The following is a 22278-nucleotide window of genomic DNA, read 5'->3' on the forward strand; positions in this document are numbered from 1 at the left end:
TATATATAAAATGAATTGGGAAGAATTTATATCATGATTCCTAAGTAGCTCCTTATAGGCTTCTCCAAATACTTTGGTTTTGTTTGAAGGGCCTACATTACCTGCTTGCTGGTGAACCAGCCATCTTGGAACCACTCCCTGCTTGTTGTATAACTAGATCCTCTCTTCCCATCCTACAAGATCTTTGAGGGGTAATGACCATTTTGTCTCCTTTCTTGTGTATCTTATACAGTTGTGAGTATACCAAAAATGCTCCATGAAGAGAGGAAAGGAAAAGAACCAATATCATCTCTCCACAGCCCTTTGAGACAGAAGCCCTGTGGTTCACTGGTCCACGCACTGACTAAAGGGAGGCCTGGTTAAATCCAGAAATTCCAAAGATAATAATGTGGTCCTCAGCTGAATCCAGTTGAGCACATCTTAATACCTATTCATCCTAAGCAGGATGTGGGTAACTTCTCTCATACTAATGGCCTCCATGTTTAATTTTCTTCTCTTGCCAAATATGAGAAAGAAGGTGCAGAGGAAGCTTTTATTTTTTCAAGGGTTTTCTCCCAGGAATAAAGGTAATAAAGGAGCTCAGGTTGAGGTTAGGGACTGTCAGTTTCTTCATCTTTGTATCCCCACAGCTGTCCTTTGCACACTGGAGGCAAGTAAGTACTTCAAGGAATATTTCTGGCATTAAAACGAACTAAATTGAATTAGGCTAATAACCTTAAGGTAGCATTTGAGACTGTAGGTCACCTCCTCCTTCTGGATTTTCCCTCTTGGCTTCTGAAACATCATTCCCTCTTGTTGCACTTCCTGTCTTTTCCATAGGTCCTTATTGGTCTTCTTTGCTAAATCCTACTGCATTGACTCCCATGGCTTCAGCTATCACTAATTTACATGTTAACTTCCAAGTTTTTATCTCCCACCTGATATCTCTGCTGAGCTGTCTTTTGGGCTTGTATCCCATCAGTAACTTGAATTCAGTGTTGTCCAAAACTGAGTTGGTTTTCCTGAGACCTGCTTCTCATTCTTACATGCATTAAGTGTTAACACCATTCATTTGCTCAGTCTCTTAATTCTTTTGATTCCTCCTTTTCCCAAGGCAGCTTAACATACCAGTGGATAGAGTGCTGAACCTGGAGTCAAGAAGACCCAAGGAAGACTTCAGATATGAACTAGCTATAACACTCTCAACATCAATTTGCTAATCTCTAAAATGAGGATGATGAAAATATCTAATTCACAGGGTTATTAAGGATTAAATACGGTAACATGTGTGAAGCACTTTGAAAATACCTTAAAGGACTATTATATATACATCATCACCACATTTCTTTCTTCTGTTCCCTCTTCCCAATCCCACTGCCACCACCTTAGCAGAGGCTACTGGGCCACTTATTCCCACATACATGAACAACTGCAATTTCAATGAATCAACAAGCATTTATTAAGCACTTACTATGTGGCAAGCATTGTCCTACTAGCCACCTGCCTAACTAGTCTTAATAATTTCCAGGCTTTTTTCTGTCATGTCACTCCAATGAATAATTCAATCCTTTTAGTTTAAAATTCAAGACCTCCTACAACTTGGCCCCAGCCTATCTTCCCAGCCTTCTCTGTCTTCCCTGCCACACTTCAGTTAAGGTGTCCCTGAAATACTATGTTTTTACCACCTGGCAGCCTTAAATACTGAGCTATCCTGGTTGGTGAGCTTTTGTCATTTAGCCAGCCTTGAATCTAAGCATGGTCTAACTCTTAATCTGGAAAATATGACCATATCATCACAACCATTGCTCCTAGAAAGCTGTCTCAGTTGCTTATCTTATTGTTCTACTCATCAAACCAAAGCAACCTTCTCAGGCTACTACTCTCCCATATATAAGGGAGTCTCTACCTTTAGAATGCCAACTCCCTGAAAGTAGGGACTTCTGGTAGACAGAAAACTTGTGTGATGGTTTCTCACTGAAGGAAAAAAATGAGAGCTCATGAGCTTGCCATTTTTATTTGGGTTCCTGTCAATCAGCACAATGCCAGATACCTAATAACCTAATGCTTAATAAATGCTTTTTCATCTATTACTCACCCATGTGAGTAATTTACTTAATTTACTCACTCATCCTTATACTTGTCCAGAACTTCCTTACCCAAACACCTATAAAATTCTTTTTCACCTTTTGAAGTCCAGCTCAAACACTACCTCCTTCAGAAAGTCTTTCCTGTTTCCTTCCCCATCTGAAAGACCACTTAGGTTTGCATCTGGTGGTTATTTTATATGTACTATGTCTCCCTTTACCAATTCCAAGGAATTTGGGGATCTTGTAATGTGTTTGGCACATGCTGGGTGCCAAATCTTTTCTGGAGTTTAAAAACTGAATATAAGTTCTATTATGCTAGGTCTGTAATTGCTGATAGAGAAGGCATTTTCTCATTGAAAGAAAGGCCCATCCCTCCTTTTCTGTCTAGCTTAAGTTTTGTTTTCTTGCTATTCAATTATAGATGGTATAAGCTCACTGAACATTGTAGGTAATCTGTACCCCAGACCTTCCTCCATCCTCCTGTTCACTGACTTCTTAGACATCTCTACCTCTTCTGTAGGATTAATCTACTATTTAGGCCTCCTTTATTCCTCTCAGCAATATCCACTGGGGAAAAAAGGGTCCATGTTTCATGATCTCTGTATAGTTCTACCTGGTGACAGGCAAAATTTCATTAGGGGATAATGAAATGAGTGTGGATGGCAGTATTTTTTAGTGTCCAATTTGGGTTCACCATTTTATGGCTCTTTTTTTTTTGGGGGGGGGGGCTTTTTAGCTTCCAGGCCTAACCTTTATTCTCTGGATCTATTAGCTTTGTTTCAGAATATTCACTTCTGCCTACTGCAGTGGGGTCAGTGCATCTAGACAAGAACCCCCTGACTGGCTGTCAATGAGTTACTATCCAGTTTGAGAGAAAATGCTTCCTGATTGGATTTCAGGCAGCCAGGTTTTTATCCTATCATATGTTTAATCTCTAATTCCATGTAGACAAATTATATCAGAGGTTTGTGAAAAGGGGTAGTTTCAGCCCAAACCCCTGCTCACATACAAATGATATCAAGGGGAGGTTTTTCTCTTCCCATGATTGCCCAAGGCTTGTTACTATGAGAAGCACAACACTTATCAGGTTTCACACATGGCTGTGGCCACTGGTGCTTAGACTGAGCCTTCTGCCTCTGGAAGTCTGCCCAATTCACAGAAAACTTTACATAGGTTTTTAAAACTCTTGATAGACAGGAATTATTCCTAGCAGGCCACTGATGCACCTGCCTTTCCTATACTTACAGTGTCAGACAGGGAAAGATCTCAGGCCCAGGAGTGAAAAACACAAAGGAACACAGGTAGATGCTATTTGTCAAAACAACAGGGTTTTTTTGTTGGTGGTTTTTTTGGGTTTTTGGCAGGGAGAGGGGGGGCTTCTCAAGGATTGAACCTTTGATTTCTCTTTCCTCCCATTTTCATTCAGGAACATAGGATACAAATTACTTCAACATTTATAAAGCACTTGCAAATCAGGGGACTAGGCACCAGGATTACAAAAATAATTACATAATCCTTGCCTTCAAGAAATGCAATATTTTGTTGAGGGTACATGAAGAATCATTAACTCATAGATTTAGAGCTGGAAGGTTATATGGTACAGTGGTGTCAAATAGAAACGGGGATCACTAAACCATTACGTAAGGATCTCTGTGGGCTGCATACTGACTTCGAAAACCACCTACAATGTGTTTTTATTTATTTTACTTCCCAGGTATATTTTAATCTGGTCACTAGAGTGTAGCCAGCACATGGGCTGCATGTCTGATACCTCTGATCCAGCCCAGCACCCACATTCTTTCAGCAATGAGGAAACAGGTCTAGAGAGGGTAAGAAATTTGTCCAAAGCCAGCATCTTTTCTATCGTCCCATGCTGCTTTTTCAGCACACAGTTAAGCAAAGTTCAAAATCAGCAGTAAAGATAGAAAAGGAGAGATTCAGATAGAATGCTTTATATGTTGAAGAGGGATAGAACAGCTTTAAGAAACAGGAAAGAGTACATAATAAAGTACATACTGGAGCTGAACCTTGAAAGGAAGAATTCTGAAAGACAAAATGGAAAAAGGGGGTTCATTCTGTGTGTAGTGGTATCAATACACAGAGATGGCCATGTCCTAGTGAATGTGGGAGATTACTGGTATTGTAGCTCGGACAGAACACTGACGGCAAGCAATGTGAAGTAGTCACAGCACTTGGAGGCAGAAGGTATCATGGATGCCATTTTATCTAATACCTTCCTTTTACAGAGAAAGAAACTGAGATCCAAAATAGCAAAGCTGCATTGTCCTCTGATTCCAAGTCCAGTGCTCTATTAGTGTCAGCAACATCCAATTGTTCAGTTTTGTCCATTATCAATCCCAGAAGAACCAGGTTAGGTTATATGTAGGTTTCTACCTCCCAATATGGCAATGCAAGGAGAGGTGGTATGGCATGATAGAGCAATTAATTCCAGGTGCTAGTCATGACAAGACCCTTGTGCTGGCAGTGTGATACAGGGAAAGTCACTTTACCTTTAGGGGCCTCAGTTTCATGATTTGTAAAATGGAGTTAGGAGTGATCTCCGAAGGTTTTCACCAAATCTAGAATTCTATGATTACAGACTACAGATTACCAGTCTCCTAAATGTTCCCCTAGACTACATACTCTTCCTTTCCTCAACTGATTTTGTATATTCCACTGCCAGATTAATTCTGATATCTTGCTCAAGAGCTTTCAATGGTTCCTTCTTGGCTACTGCACGAAGTCTTAGGATCATGGGATTTAGAATTCATTTTTCTGATAAAGAAAATGAAGAACATAACTAAGTCCTTTAATTTGAACAAGATTATACAAATAGTTCGTATCAGAGTCAAGATCTGAACTTATAACTGACTGGGATGGTTGTGCTACTCTATCACAGTAATGCTCAAGATCTGTGGCCTAGCATTTTAAATGCTCCATAATTTGGCCTCAATTTACCTTTCTCATAGTATGTGGTTCCTGAGGTACAGTATTACTGAGTGAGTAGTTTATTGTCTCCTAAATCATCATGAAATCGAAGTCCAATCATGTCACACCCCTGCACAAAAATCACAAGGAGCTGCCAGCTGCCTCTAAGATAAAATAGAAACTCGTCATACTGGCATTTAAAGCCCTTGAAAAATCTGGCTCCAGCTTACCAATCAAGCCATATTTCTCATCTTCATGCCCTCTAAGTTCCAGACAAATAATGCCTTGCTGTTTCCTGAGTTGGATATTCCATATCCTTTCCCAAAACCTTTGCACAGGCTCTCGACCATGTTTAGTGTCAGGCACACCTTTTCCTCCTGTCCTCCTTGGCTTAGGTGCCACTGTCTATGCAAAGTACTTCTTGATCTCCACAGTTAGTGCCTCTTCTTCAAATAATAATGTATATGCTTAGCTGTTTCCATTTTGTACTCCCCTCCCCATAAGATATTAAAGCCCGTGAAACAGTTCTTGTGATAGGGGCTAGACTTGGGAATTAGGATTGAGAATTCCCAGATGAGGAAATTACCTTCCCTAATTCAAGTAAGCACCTTTTCTGCACCTTACATGTGGTAAAATTAACCAAACAAAAGGGCAAGATAGTGAACCAGAGAGACTGGGGGAAAAAAAGTTTGTAAGAAGGGCAAGTTTTAGGGAAAAGATTAGTTCTGTTTTGAACATTGGACTGGGAGCTCCTTGTGAAAGCAGAGACTGTTTTGCCTTTCCCATACCCTCAGTGCTTAGCAGTGCTTGGCACTTTTGGTGCTTAATAAATTAATAAATGACCAATGATTTGACATGTTGAGTTTAAGGTATTTGTAAAGCCAAGCTGTCAAACACAATGCCTGCAATACTACCAAGCAGCAAATTAAAATGTAACTGGGAAATATTTAAGAAAATAAATAAAAATACAGTACAACACAGATATTAATATGTGGTAGCCTGCAGGGATCCTTTCAGTCTTTCAAATTTGACACCACTGATGCAGAGCATGGTCTGAACTGTCCAAAGGGTAGCTGGTGATGTAGGACTAGGGATCAGGAGACTAGTATTGGATGTATACATCTGAGAATCAACTGCATAGAGATGTAATAAGGTCACCAGGAAGACATAAGAAAAAAAGGAGACCAGGACAGAACCATAGGATATATCCACAATTACGGGGTATGATATGACAAACCAGCAAAGGAGACAGAAGAGAAATCAGTGCTGTAGGAGAAACAAGAGAAAGAACAGTAGCCAAAGAAGCTGTGATGTATATACTCTAGAAAGTGGTGATCAACCATGTAGTATGGGAAAGGTTATTGGATTTGGCAGTTGAGAGACCAGTGACAACTCTGGAGAGGATAGATTCAGTCCAGTGAGGACACTGGAAAGCCTACTGCAGAGGGTGGGGAGTGAGTGAGAAGAGAAGCTAAAGCAACAAGTACAGCTTTTTCTACACTCTGCGTTGATGTTACAGATGAGAAAACTGAGACCCAGGGCTGTTACAACTTACCCAAGGTGGTTTATGTCTTCTGACTCTGCAGTTCTTACCTTGGCACCGCACTGATTGCAAACTATTTTGGTACTTCCTAACCCCTCTGCATTGTATTTCCAGAATCAACTTCACATTTTGGTTATTTCTACCTGTTATTTCTTCACTCCTGAATCACAAATTCTAGTAAAGCAGTGGCTATCACGCTGTATCTCCCTTGGTGCCTGGTAGCATTTGTTGAATGATTTGTAATGGGCCTCAGACTAAGAAACAGAATACTTAAACTGCAGCTCACATTTTCTAGCTGGGTTAAAAATTTGACTTAACCCAAGGCTATCACCACTGAAGACCTCTTCTAACGCTTCACTGTCACATAGTGGTGATCCTGGGTACTTAAAGAGTATGCCTTCTACCATGATGTAAATGTTTCAAGTAGAAGCCCATCAAAGGACAGTGTGTGTTCTCTTAAGAACCAGCCTAGCTGAGTTTAGAGGGTTAGCTTTAGCTTTCAAATGAAGGTTTTTTCCCCCAGCCACAAGAACTCATGAAGTTTACCTACTAAAGAAGGGTGGTAATGATATGTTTCAGGGAGGCAGGATCTATATCGACAAAATCACAGCTCTTTGATGTATTGACACACACAACCAGTGTTTGCATGGCTGTTATTGGCTTAATCCATCCTTGATATTGATACTATAACAATTTTTACTGGATTTGCTGAAAAGGAATTTTGAAGAATGGTGAAATTTTCAGAGTAATTTAAAAGTCAAAACAATTCAAAATGAATCAGTCTTGAACTCCTTCAAGAAAGTTTGAAAGCAAGTAAATTGTTCAACCCAAAATGGGGTTGAGTATAAACAGAAGAGTCCCTTGTTCTGTCCTGACAAGGTGTACATGAAAAACCAAACAACAATTGTTACTTCATGCATGCTAGACTTGTTTTTCTCCTAGATTAAATATTTTATGATGCCCCAGATGCTTTTCTCTCTCCTGTGATGAAAGAAAATTAAATTTATATTACATGAAGCATGAGCACATCTGAGATTATACTATATTGCCAAATTCCAATTTTGGAAACAATTGTGCTTCCTCCTTTATCTTCAGTTCCCCTAATTCAAGCATTCTGGTGGAATGCTATGATGCATTATTTATATGGGTTAAAAAAAGAGGAAATCACTGATCATAAGGAGAATAGGTGTGGATAGCAAGGCTGTCCCAGCATTATCACTGTTCATGCATCACAAAGGAATACAGGTCTATTTTCAAAATACCACCTATTGCTCCATGTGACTGTCTTACATATAAAGACTAATGTATGTGACAAATATGTAATAGAGACTCACTGTAAAGTCATAATGATCTGGATAAGCCACTACCAGCATACTCATACATCTTTCTAGAACTATGAACTACCGAGCAAGTACAGCTTTCCATTAGTCACAGGAATTTCCTTAGTGGAAATTCCCAAAACTGATAAAATCACAAGTTTGGATACTCCCCCCCCCAAAAAAAAAACCTATGTATGTCTATGCCTTCTTAGAATATTTACTAAAATCATTCTTTATCTTTTCTTTAAAAAAAAAGACACTAGAAATATCTCCACTTGTAATTCATAAATCATTACCTCTTTGGGAAATATTTTTAAACATTTTTTATACAAAAAAAAATCAATAATGTTTTCAAAAAACTATTTGATTCAGTAGAGCAAAATAGTCATCCAATAAGATGCCTCCCATGAATATTAACAACCATGCCATGATTCAAAATGTAACAGAGAACTCTGCCTACTTACCAATCCTCTGATTATTCAAATCAGATGGGAAATGAGTAGTATGCTTCTTAGGTGTTGGCCACCAATATGGAAGATGCCCAGAGGAAAGAGGGATTCCTTTTAGATGATGAGGACCTCCACGTACTCCATTTTGTGAATGACATTAAAGCGGTTGGCATCAAGCCACGAAACAGCACCACCATCCAAATGAGATCCATCAGCACCCAAAAGTTCAGCCTGACTAGCCACTTAGGAAAACTAAGTGGATGATAAATGACTATTGTCTAGATTATGATAGGGATTCGGATGAACCTAGTCCATCAAATGTGTCTATATTTTTCTTAGACATCGTCTATGGAGAAAAAACTGGACCAAAATTGAGTAAGAGAGCAGGCTGTACTGCCTTTGAAAAATTGATTCTCCAGGTGACACTGTATGACTACAACCTGTGGAATTTAAAAGTAAGACTCCAAAGGAGTCAAGTGGCAGGTTATCCTAAGGGCAAGGGGGAAATGGATATTACCAAGAATAATATTGCAGGAGAACCACATAAAGGATAGCATCTGAGAGGTACATGACTCGAAAAAAGGGGTGGGCCAGTTAAGTATTGAAAATGACATATAATCAGAAGAGAGCATGATGAAAATGATATGTAACCAGAAGACAGAAGATGAATTCCTTGTGAATTAGGAAACAGGAAGACACACACAAGAGTCAAATAGGACAAAAGTGGGATCTACACCATTTGGGCATAAGATATGGTCACTTCAATGAGATCAAGAAACATAGGCAGTAAAAAAGGTACATAGTGCTTATCTTAAAACAAGACTATTGTTCCAAGGGTAAGCTATAGGATATGTACATATTAAATATAATATACAGATAAAATAAGACATGCAATATGGAGAGATATATATAACTAGATAAGAGTCATTGTAGTTTATCAAATTAATTAGGCTGCATCACCCCTAAAATCAATCTTCCCTTGGACTTTAAGTGTTTGATGTTATCTTTTTTACCTCTTATGGAAGTCATAAAGTCTTGTTGATTATACCTGTGTATTAGCTCTCCCGTCTTTTCTCATTCCGATCACCCTTAGTTCAAGGTTTATTACTACCAGCCTGCATTATCACAATAGCATTCTCCTGGCTTCATTCTCTGCCCTATTCAATCTTTATGCCTTTGCCATACTTACTATCTCTACACATAGCTTGAATCTTCACTGCATTGCTGCCTCTTGATAAATGATCACCAATAGAGAGCTGGAAGGGACATTGGAGGTCAGCTAGGCCCATGGAAGACACCAAAGTTCATAAGAAGCATTAGAAATGAGGTTTGAACCCAGATCTTCTGATTCCAGGATAAGTCTTCTTTCCAGACTTTCTCCTCTTTGCCTGGAGTTAAAATTTTCCAAAATGTGGGGTTATCCTACCTTTCTAACTTTACATTACTCCCTGTACTTTGTGCATCCACCATATTGAATTCTTTTCTCTCCTCTAACCTCCAGCCCCAGTGTCCAGTCCTTACCTTTCTCATGATGACACTAATCATGTCTGAATAAGCTGGCCATGGTCACACAATTTACTAAGTGACTAAGCTAGGATTTGATTCAGGTCTTCTGATTCTCCAGTCCTATGTTCTTTGAATCATATAAAGTTGCCTTATGCTAGTCCTTGGTGTAGAAGAAAGAACATTGGTTTTGTAGCCAAAAGACCAGGGTTCAATTCCTGCCTCAGCTACCTCTGTGATAATGGGCAAGTCATTCGACTTTTCTGAGGCCCAGTTTGCTAATCTGTAAAATACAGGGGTTAGATGTTAGAATCTCCTCTAGCTCTGAAACCTGTGACTACTTCTGCCCAGCTAGAATGTGGCTCTCTGAGGTTGAGGTGGCCAAAGGGAAAAATCCTCCAACATATAGGAATGAAGGAGGTTTTTCTTCTTCCCAAATCTAAGGAACATGTACTCTCCTAAGCAAAAGGAAGAATTAAACCAATTTTAAAAGTTAAAAATCATTCTGTGTACATAAAGAATGGACTGAAAAATGTGAAATCATATTCCAAAATTTAAGGTTCTTCTCATTTTAGGAATATAACCAGTTCTTAACTGTGCCTCAACAGCTTTCTTTGAAAACCACAATTCCCTTAAAAATATTACAAAATTAGTACAATAGGTGGAAAGCCAATGTTAACAAAAGTTGCAGTAAATAATATTTAACATTTACATATTGCTTTAAGCATTTAATACATGATCTCATTTTATCCTCACAAATCTGGGGTGGGGCTAGAGGGGCAGTGCTATTATTATCCTCATTTTAAAGTTGGAAGAAATTAAGTCAATGACTTTCCTAGACTCCCATAGCTAATAAGTGTCTGAGGCAGCATTTGAATTCAGGTCATTCTGACTCCAATTCCAGGAACTTTATATGTTACCCTACCTAACTGTACCTGAAGTTTTCATCTCAATGGGCTTCAGTTTCTTCATCTGTAAAATGGGTTTGTAGGGCTGGAGGTTCTCAATGGATTCCTTTCCGGCTTTAACATTATGTGACTCTCTGGTTTGGTGAGAGCATCACGGGGGGAAAAAACAAAGCTAAAACATATATCTATTTTATTCTTGATTTCAAAGGAGTCTGTTCAATGAGAGTTACTGATTGTTCACTTTAAAAGAAAGAAGACATCTGAAACAACTACCATTAGTATGGGGGGAGGGGTGACTTAAATACTTCCCAGGTTCCATATAGGCCAGAGAACATTCTGTCCATTAAGAAAAATACACTGAATCCATTAGTTGAGCTGACTGCCAGGCAGATCAAAATTAAAAGAAAGTTGGACTGATGGTATAAAGCAATTAATCAAGAATAGCAGCTTTCAAATTTTAAATGATTTTTCAAAACTGCAGACAGACACAACACACAGGCTGTAATGGCGCAATCTCCTCTAGACCATTTTTGCCTTTGTCTACTGAAAGCATCTGCAGTGTATAGGAATATTTGGTCTCTCCATAACAGCAGTAGGGCACAATTAAGCCCACACTTCCCTATAGACATTGCCACCATCCCTCCAGTCACATAGGTATACAACCTCAACCCTTCTCTCTCTCCTCATTACTTTCCCCACAGCTAGACCATAATAGCATCCCTCCACCCTAGCTTCACTCCACAGTATCATTGTTTTTCACTTGGACTACTGCAACAGCATCCCAATTAAACTCTGATATTCTAGTTTTCTTCTCTCCACCTCACAAGCTCAAGTCTAAACATGTCACCCCCTTAAGAAGCTACAGTGGCTCCCTTTTGCCTACAGGATTAAATATAAAGTCTGACTCATTTTGGCATTTAAAGTCATACACACACACAAAAAAGTTAGATTGATGCTTTTTATTTTTCTATCACAGTTATAGCAATATATTTTCAACCCATCCCTGGAACTGAAGCCTTCTTTTTTTTTTGGGTGGGGGGAGATGATATGGTCTAACTCACAGTATTAGCAAAAAGAGAGGGCATGGTAGCTATAATTCAATTCAGTCTTATAAGAAGCCAATAATTTTTACAATTAAAATTTAACGAGAATAAGTATTATACTTGAAGCTTGAGATTTTTATTGGAAAAAAGTGTCCCTCTTCTTTTTTCTATTTACTACTCCAATATGATATATAAGGCAGTTATCACAACTTTAAGAATTTAGACACCAGGACTGTCTTTAAATCTCATAGTGAGGAAGAAATCTAGCTATAGAGTGTGTTAAGTATGCTATAAAATGGGGGAAATAAGAAAATAGTTAACACATTTAAAGAAAAGTAGTATTATATTAGTTAATAAATATTTATTGAACACCAACTATGTGCTGATTGTTAAGAAAAAGGTTAAATCAGATATTCTTGTTAATTGAGAATTAGCATTCAGGCCATCCATTTATTACCCATTTCCAAAGAATTAAAGTAGAATGAAATTCACTTAAAGGTCTACTGGACACAGTGAAATCTTTCTCTGATGATTCATTCAGGGTCAGGAGTTGGCATACTGGATATCATGATATTGCAAATGTGCAGACATGTCATTTAATGGAGGTTCAATTGAAATAATGCCAGAGAAACCAGCTTTTACTGCAGAAGCGATACTCTTCCAAGCCGACACTGAACCACTTCTGAAAATTAAACTCATCAGTATTTTGATGTGCCCTTTATACTGACATTGGGGATGGTTTTTAGGACACTAAAAACTATGAGTTATTCAAGTTATAAACAGATAATGGGAGGAAAAATACTGTCTTTGCAATATGGCAACCAGGTTCTTAAGAACTGCTGTATAAATAAGCTTTAGATCAAAATGCAGAAGGAAACACTATGATGTCTAACAGACCAAGAATGCCAAAGAGAAAAATAAAACATCAAAACTGTTAAGGTTTTTTTAATTGCAAGCTGTACTCCATACCTTAAGACTCAGAGCATTTTACTAGCTTTTCAGAAAAACTCACCACCCTAAAGTAAGCTTATTTCTTGAAGTATAGCTTGTTGATATTCCATTCAAAACAGGCAAATTAAAGGTATGTAGTCAGAGAATGAGGAACAGTCAGACTTAAAAATCTCATAAGACCCAGGTACCAGCTTCCTATCCTAACTGCTCAGGCCAAATTCAGGTTAATTGCAATCCCATCGATTTTAAATGTTATGGTAGTCAAAGCAATTTCCGTCTATTAAGTTAAAACAAATGCCTGTAGCTCAATTTTCTTGATTAAGAAAAGTTGTATAAATATACAAACACACCCAACATTCCATCAAAACCAGATTATTAGACCTAAAAACTAGCATACCTAGATGTGAAGAGATATTACAAACCTTCATCTGCTTTTGGTATGAATGTAACTGTAATTAAATCTGGAATTAGATCTGATAAGATAATTACATTTCACCTGATTAGGCAGTTCTTATGACCCTGAGCTATCATGTGGAAGAAAAGCAAAGTAATTTTTGCAAGATTCCAGCTGAACATTTTAGGAGGTTAAAAAACAAATAAATAAATACGTAAATTTAGAAAGCTATTTCTAGTTTGGTAGTTTGATTTCAAATTTCTTTTGTTTTAGTTCCAAATTAAAGTGGATCTATTTATCATCCCTGACCCAGATGTTATAGTCATCTCTTTCTTGGAATTTACTGACAGGTTTGAGACTTTTTCCAACCATAAACTTTTTAGAACTAATTAATGACATGTACCTTTTCTAGAATTGCATGCAATTTAAACATCTACTATTCAATACAACATGAGAAAGCCAGAAATGCCATGCCATTGTAGCCTAGCCACTTCATTACTCTGACTAGCACCAAGGGACAGTGAGTTATCATCACTACCACCCTGCTGTTGTTATAGAGTGTTTTTAACCTGCAAAACGCTTTTTGCTTCACAACACAATATGGATTAGTTAGCTCTATTTAAATGACTAAGGAGCTAAAGGGGGAAAAAAAGTTTGAGGTCTGAAACAGGCAAAAACAATTAGCAAATCCATTCATTTGGATCTTGTTTATGAAAGTATTAAAGGCAGAAGCAGAACGTTGAGCAGTGCAAGAAACTTGACTGAAAGTTAAGAAACTGGAGTTTTACTCTAATTTTGCCCTTCACTAGCTCTGAGATGTGGCTTTTCAGTTAAGCAGTGTCCTCAATTCCAATTACAATCTCTGACAGCTCCTATTTCAGACCTCACAACACATTTTTTTTAATGTCAAGATCCTGTCCCCTACCTCTACTACCACCTAATTTCTCCTGGACATGCTCTTCACCCCCAGTTCCTGGATTCTTTCCCATTCTCTTAAACCATTCCTCTGGTGCTAGCCTTTCATTCGTAGTCAGAATGGTTAACCTTTTCAACAATGCTTCATCTCTGAATCCCTTTCCGCTTTGTTCTTCAGATGTTTCACCTGTTAATTCACAGCCCAAGCAACAACCCTAATCTTTTCCTAATCCAAGCCAGAGTTCTGCTAGAACTTCTAAAACCATGTTCTGCATCTACCACAAATTCATCACCTGGGTTTTCACAGCTTCCGTGATGCCAAAGATTCACAGATCTTTGTATCTAGCCCCCATTTCTTCCATGCACTGCAATCTGCATTACCAGTTGCCCACTGAGCATTTTAAACTAGATGCTCTGGAGGCATGCTAAACCCAACATGTCCAAAACAAAACTCATTATCTTTCCTCCTGTTGTTCCTCTTTCCTAATTTCCACCCAAGTCACCACCATTCTTCCAGCTGCCAGGTTTGTAACCATGGAATGGTTTATAACCCAACTCCTCACTCTCCTCTCTCCATATACATGTATCCTTCTCTGTACTCACATACCTGCCACCTTAGTTCAAGTGCTCATTACCTGTCACCTAGAAATCTAGCAATCATCTGCACAGATGCCCTCAGAGTCTCTGCCCCTATACTACATGGTCCTAGAATGCAACTAATTGTTGCTCGATGTGTTTCATTGCTGCTATTGATTACCAGAGGAAATTACATAATCTAGCTTGTTATTGTTCCAACTTTTCATTTTTCACACAATACTAAGATGTTAACAGGCTATATATCACCTGGAAACTCAAGTTGGGTCCATTTCTCTTTTATGATATCAAAAATGGGCTTCCTGACAGCTATTATCTTTACTATAAAGCATTTACCTTTCCTTTCCAGAAATCTGACTGCCGGATGAGTGTTAAAATAAACTGTGTGTGGATGATGTTTGTACATCACACAGTCAGACCTTTAATTGATTTTATCCGTTTTTCATACTTCCTATCATATCAGTCTGAACTAGTCTTATGACTTTAGTGACAAATATATTTACTGAAAAGCACTTCTACATCAGGGGTATGGCCAGTTGAATCAGAATAACAGTAAATCTCATTTCTCTGGTGCTTTGTTTCCAAAGCACTTGGCTCCCAACTCTTCAAGGTAGACAGTCAGATATTATCTCCCTAGAAAAGGAAACTGAAGGACGTAAGTTATGTACCCAAACACACAGCTGTTAAGTGCCTGAGGTCCAATTTCAACACATCCTCAAATGCAGCAAGTCCCCAGACCCTCTCAGAAAAAAATAATTTACCTTGTAAACAGTTCAGTATAAAGTATTTTGAGAGGAAAATGAATAGGAAAGGACAAAAGTGGAAAGAAAACTCATTCCCCTCCTAAAGATGCAGGTGAAATATCAAGTCCTCTCTCATCCAACAGTACTTTGTACTCCTGTGTATATGTCATATCCTAATTCATTTCTATTTAGCCCTCAGTACACATGGAGATTACACAGAATTAGAATAAATGGAATTGAATGCTGCGTAAAATTTTAATCTTAAAAGTTCTACCTATGATGCTCGTTGTAAACCCTGAATCCTATTGTTATATCAATATCACAAATTCCATGAAGCCATTGTTGAATCACGAAGAAGTTTTATTAACAACCTGGGAAGTCCCAGTGTGAGACCACGCATGTGAAAGAGCACTTGTCAGCAAATGCACACCTTTTTATTCCCTATTCCTCATTCGAACTTCCTTCCCATTTCCCCATTTGCTGGGTTCTGCAGAAGTTACAGCCTATCTGAAGTGCCTAATTTCCCCTAGTGAGTCTCTGACCCCTAATTACATCTCCCACTCCCCAGCCCATAGTTGGGACCCCTTTTGATGTTAATCCATATTCAGATGCAATATCTACATATTCTACACCATGAACCCCACAAGCCCTAATTTGAAACAGTCTGCTTTAAGAAACTAATGAAATTGGGGCATATGTGACCACAGTTTAATTTCTTAAAGTAGCTTAACATGTATTGCTTGGGAGTTCAGTCCAAAACTAGGCCCCCCCTTAGTTCAGAATTGGCTCAGCTTGGGATTTAGTGGTACAGCATTATTATTAACCCTTCAAAGGTGTTCCCAAAGGGGTGACAATCAACCATGACTGGTCAACGTCCTAGGAGGTGGGTGGGTTACTTAGATCACTCAGTCCACAGGGGCCCCTATCACCCTGCCCCAGTCTTGGAAGTCTGTCTCTACCTAAACCTGAGTAGGATAAAATCAATTCAGGCCTGAGGTGGAGTTTGACCAAGATAAAAAGATACAATGCAATCTCATTATCAGAGATCTCCTTCTGAAGAACTTTGGTCAGAAGGCTGGCAGGGAGGGGGGAGCTCTGAGTTTCCAAGACGCATATTACCAAAGAAATCATTTTTAACATCATCTATTAGTACTAGTACTCCTATCCAAAGGATAGGCTTTCCAAATAGCCAGGGTGAGGAAATGCTAAGATTCTAAAATCTAAATTCCAAATAATTTTCATTCATCTACATCCAGAAAAAGAGTAGAGAGGTTAGAGGGGAGGGACGGTTGAAGCAGTTTGATACAATAGAACCTGAATCTAGTAAGTGATAACAGAATAAGATCTAGGTTTCTATGCGTATGCTTTCAACCACCTACTCCTCCAATCTTGTAAGTGAGAAGACCTGGAGGAGGCCAATACTAATGTCCACCCTCCTCCACCTTCTGTTGGATACTATCTAATCAACCAACATTTACTAAGCCCACTACATACCAAGCATTGTAGATGCAAAAAGGACAGTCCTTGCCTGCCAGGAGCTTCCTCCTAAGGTCCACATACATCAAATGTGTATCAAGGGCTCTGTCCTGGGTCCTCAGCTTAAAAATTCCGGTGGGTTCATCTCTATGCCTATCATCTAACCCTCATCTCTCTCCTGGGTTCCTGTCCCACATCATCAAATGTCCACTGGACACCTCCATTTGGATATCCAGTAGGCAACTCAACATGTTCACAACAGAACCCTTCAACTTACCCACTCTTTCTCCTTTCCCCTATGTCTCCTGAAGATACTTCTATCATTTTAGTCACTCAGATTTTCAACCATGAGTCTCTTTCACTCTGCCTTCACACCCAAACACATACAAAAATTTGCTGACCTATTCTTATCTTTGTCTATATTTGTTATCACCTATTAGTCTCATTTTCAGTCTTTCCACTCTCCAATACATCCTCTACACAGATGACAAATTGATACAGTACAGGTCTGATCATGCCACTCTTCTGCTCAAGAAATTTCAGTAGTTCCCTACTACTTATAAGATAAAAAACTCTTCTGTTTAGCATTTAAAGCCCATCACAATCTGGCTTTTTTTCCCAGATTTATTTCCTTCATATACTCCATATTTTAACCAAACTACATATGTAACATATGTAGTCTGTGATATGTCTCCATATATAACACTCCATTTCTTGCTTCTGTATCCATGAATGGACTATTTTCCCTCTTATTATGTCCACCTCTTTGAATCCCTAGTTAGCTTCAAGGGTGAGCTTATGTATCACCTTCTACACAAAATCCTTCCACACCAACTTCTTCCCCATCCAGTTGTTAGCACTTCCCAACTAAAACTTATTTTGTATTTACTTACCTGGATACCTCTGTATGCCTTTGGTAAAATATAAGCTCCTTCGAAGGCAGGCACTTTCATTATGGTCTGTGATAAAACTTTGCTAGTTATGTATCACTGGCAGGAATTTCCAACATCAGTATTAGGTGAATCACATGGGGGTTTTGGAAAAGAAGGTACTCTAGTATGCTAATTTTCATCATGTCTGGTTATAACAACAACAATGTATCCTTTCGTCATGGCATCATTTGTCAGGTAGGAAAGGCGATTTGAATTACAGAGACTGATTTTTTTTTCTTATTTGAAAGGTGTCCTCGAATGGCCATTCTGGACAAAACTGGTTGTGGTGGCCATTGGCTTTACAGGAGGCCTTGTCTTCATGTACGTACAGTGCAAAGTCTATGTGCAGCTGTGGCGCAGGCTGAAGGCCTACAACCGTGTGATCTTTGTGCAGAACTGCCCCGACACTGCCAAAAAGTTGGAAAAGAACCTCCCCTGTCATGTGACCACAGACATCAAGGATGCCGTAGTAGTGCCCGTGTCACAAATGGGTACAAATGTACTGCTGACCACAGAGGGTGGAACCCCAGAAGTCATACCAGTCTGATGGAACCAGCTGACCTTGTTTTACCAGAGTCTGAAATGCTTTCTAGCCCTCAGTGACTAGAGAGCAGAAGTGATCTTGCATTGTTTCCCCACCCTAACCCTAGCTACCAGCTCCTTACCTACCTTCCAACAAAACAAAAGAAAACTGCATCAGATGAAATGGGACAAGTACAGCAAATGACCAGGATCCCACAAAGCTGGGCGGGGGGGGGGGGGAGAAGATGTGGACACATATGTATAAAGACTGTTATAAGAATCCTTTCTGAAAGACAATGCAAGCTCTTTGTGGCAAGGTGCGCTTTTAACATAAATCCTCACTGGTCACAGTATCGAGAGGAAAGTGGGGGAAGAATGAAGACTTGAATTTCAATGTGTATTTTTACTTCTAGGGTCTTTTCTGACAAAGATTTCATCTTCAAAACTGACGGGGAATAGCAAACACATCTGGCTCAAAATCTTAAAAGTTGCTTGCATTAGTCCTAAATCAAATCAGGAAAAGACTTTAAATGAGGATGGGCTACATGATTTCTAAGGTCCCTTCCATTAGTAAAATTCTATAGTTCTATAAAGGATGCATATTTTTATGAGACTTCACACTTTAACAGTAAATAGATTTTTACGGCTACCCTGGAGCCTGATCGTTTTGACAGCTGCATGAGTTAGAAACAGATGCAATGCACATTCAACTGTATACAATGAAACATTTTTGAGAAATGATATTCAAATATTTATGAAGAACAGAGTTTAAAATATTTTTTTGTTTTATCTTTCATGCAAATGCCAAACAAAATTCCAAGCCAACTACTTGGTTCTATGTCTTCTCTGCTGCCACCAAAAACAGAGATGACTATGCCTTGGATTTCAATACAGTGTCTGAATATTTTTTAAAACAGAAGCTTCACTGCTTATTGTATTAAAAGGATTCACAAGCATAAAATTCTTACAAAGCATTAAATTTAGTTCTATCCAAGTACCCTGCTTGAATGGTTAAGGAAAAGTGCTATCCCTCAACAGGTTAAAAACCAAATGCAAGTTGCAGTATTATATAAAGGGGCAGAAATAACCAACTTCTGCTTCTCTTAAGCATCTGGGAGTAGAAAATCCAATTTAAAGTTGCTTTTGATTCTACATCTAAAAGCCTAAAATTATGAGGCTTTATATTGTCTATTAAGTAGTGCCCAAATAAGAAATTGTTAGGGCAGTGATGACAGAACATCTAGACCCTTTTAAAAGACCAGTGTCTCTTGCTTTGCTCTGTTGGTTTTGGTGAATCCCACTCTGAGAAAATGGAGCTCGGCAGGCTTGCCAGCTCAGTTGTTATAATGTTCTTTGCATATTCATGTAAAACTATAGTGTGAATGACATTGCAGTGAGCTAGACTACTGATCATAGGTACAATGGTGTGATCAAAGAAAGATGTCCTACATAAAAAAAAAAGGTATGTGATTTGCTTTTGTTAATTGTCATATTTATTATTGTGGCAAGATAGCCATGGTGGCCATAAGAATCAGTGCATGGTTTGCACAAGTCTGGTTATCATGCTGATGCAATTTGTAATTTCTTGAGTCTCTTCTGTGCTCTTGTGGTTCACGAATTTTGTCACAGGAAGAGGAAAACAAAACCCCTTCCAGGGAGGAGATGGACAATGTTAACTGGTAGTAGCTATCTCCAGAGTCCAAACAATCCCAATTTTTAGAAATACTAAGTATGATGATTTGTCACTTTTTTTTAATGTATTCATGTATATACACAGCAGCAAAATGTAATGGTTTTCCAATTGTCACAGGACCAAGTTCGTATAAATCATTGCTCTGCAAGGTGGTGTGGAGGGTATGAGATGAGGAAGCAAGCAGATAAAATAATATGGGTGGAAATGAAATGCACCAACTATGGACAGACACAAACATGATCCATTGCATTTTTAAAAATCCTAAGCCTTTAAATAACTAAAATCTTGTAATTAAGTTACTCCAAAATTTCTGATCCAAAGCTTTAAGGTGAATCCATGACTTTAACACTAGCTTTGAGAGGCTTAACTGTGGGTTTCGCACAAGAGTATTAATTAATCTTGCTTCAATTTTCTAACTTGTTTTCTTGGGCTTTATATAAAATAGTCCATTTTTTTTCAAACAGATTAACAATGATAAAAGACATTTCCAGAAAAATATTTCACCTGAAAAACATTTTGAATATCACTGTTTTCACCTATAGGGCACAGATTATTTATGTAATAACCACCCCAAACAAATTTAAAGCAATCTCTTTACAAACTTAACCATCACAGACATATGCACAATCTATATACCATGGTGGTCAGTCAAGGCAGTAAAATGAGGTCTCATTGATTGGGGGCTATGCTTAATGCTAAGAAAATGATTCCCAAAGTGGGGAGAGAGGGCACTGAGTAGTATCTTAATAGGAAAAAGATGGCAAGTTGTTAACAAACTTGATTGGATTTAAAGTTACTGTACCAAGAAAACATAGCAAAAGGTGGTAACCCAATAATTTTGTTCTCTCTATGCTGCACTTTCCTTAACCTCCAAAGTATTTCTGATTCAGATTCTTTGTGCAATTGTCATGCAATCTCTAATCATCTTTCAGTCTGAAAGAACTACTTAAATTAAGCATCTAGTGTTAAAAGTTTATTTTTTTGTATTTTATATGGCAATGATGCATATAGCCCTTCCAATGGAGGGTTCCACTCTTTTCTGCACTCAATAGTTCTGGAGACTGAAAATAATATTGCATATATATATATATATATATAGTCCTAGCAAGGAGCATTTAAAAAAGTTCATGTATTTATATGGATATAAAGTAAAATGCAACTAAACTGAAATAACCAGCTATCAGATCTCATTCAAAACCCTGATTCCTTTCAGTTGGGAAATAATCATTTTGGATCTTATTAATCATATAAACCCATAGAGTTGTACCACTAATGCATATAATAGAAAAATTAAATGGATGACTCTTTTCTTTCTATGAGATTCTGGATCATGAATTTAGTAACAAGAATGAACCTCCAAAAAGCTGTGGAGCCTAAAAGTTAATTCATGCAATGTAACAGAAAAACACACAGACAGTGGGGAGAATAGAGTGGAAGAAGGGAGATGGGGGGGGGGGAAGAGGGAAGAAGATAAAGGCTGCTGAAGGAAAGAATCTAAATGATTTATCTTTAAGAAGGCTCCAGGACTAACTCAGTCTAAAATGCACTTTAACAACATATAGTTAGAACTCCAGATAGATAAACAGCATTGGTCACATAGCCACCTTCTGCAAACACTTGTGATTTTTTAATTTGTTTTGTTTTTGCAAAAGGTGCCTTAAGTACCTACAACTGTCTATATTTTGTTTGGTTGGGGAAATGAGCTCACTATAGTGAGGAAAATATTAGGAGGAAATAACGCTGACTTACAAAACATGGATTATTTCAGTTGTCTATATTGACATTAATTTTATTTTTTCTTGATTCTCTAAAGTTAAGATTTTGGGGGAGAAATAAACCTTTTAACTTTTTTTAAAATTATGATTCTTCAGGGTTTACAGTTTAACCAAGAAGGGTGAAAGCAGTTTTATTCTTAAATCAGCCCAATGGTGCTATTTCACATACCCACAAAACTGAATGGAAGTACTGTTATTTTGGGCTACAGTGTTTCCTCCACATCTGAAGAAAGCCCATTCTGAAAGTGAACACTGCACTTACACAAATAAAAGAATATTCTGGTTGTGTGCAATTCTTGAGATTGGGCATTTGTGTTATTTTGGTTTTACCCAATTATCTTGCATAAACAATTAAATGTTTTGTGAACTAATGTGTATTAAGTAAGAAAATGAAGGACAAGAAAATATCTGTGGAAGAAAGTTTGTATATTAAAAAAGTGACCCAAACATGTGAAAGTTTTCTCAAATTTTTTTGCTTAATTTAATCAAATTTGTTTGTTCACATTTCTACATGTTCTTACCTG

At 38.1% G+C, this 22278-nt stretch overlaps 2 protein-coding genes across 2 annotated transcripts in view; one reads left to right on the top strand and one right to left on the bottom strand.

The window, feature by feature from the left end:
- The window catches only part of MARCHF1 (membrane associated ring-CH-type finger 1), a 478951-nt gene extending 460427 nt beyond the window's left edge, over positions 1 to 18524 (top strand). The window contains 1 exon segment of the mRNA XM_078149031.1: positions 18013 to 18524. Within this exon segment, the coding sequence (XP_078005157.1) occupies positions 18013 to 18311 (299 nt within the window). The 3' untranslated portion in view covers positions 18312 to 18524.
- Positions 1 to 22278, bottom strand: part of TMA16 (translation machinery associated 16 homolog) — a 117357-nt gene that overhangs the window by 19460 nt on the left and 75619 nt on the right. The window lies entirely within an intron of this gene.

Source organism: Phascolarctos cinereus, unplaced genomic scaffold, assembly GCF_003287225.1.
Source record: "Phascolarctos cinereus isolate Bilbo 61053 unplaced genomic scaffold, phaCin_HiC Scaffold_9;HRSCAF=440, whole genome shotgun sequence".
Lineage (NCBI taxonomy): Eukaryota > Metazoa > Chordata > Mammalia > Diprotodontia > Phascolarctidae > Phascolarctos > Phascolarctos cinereus.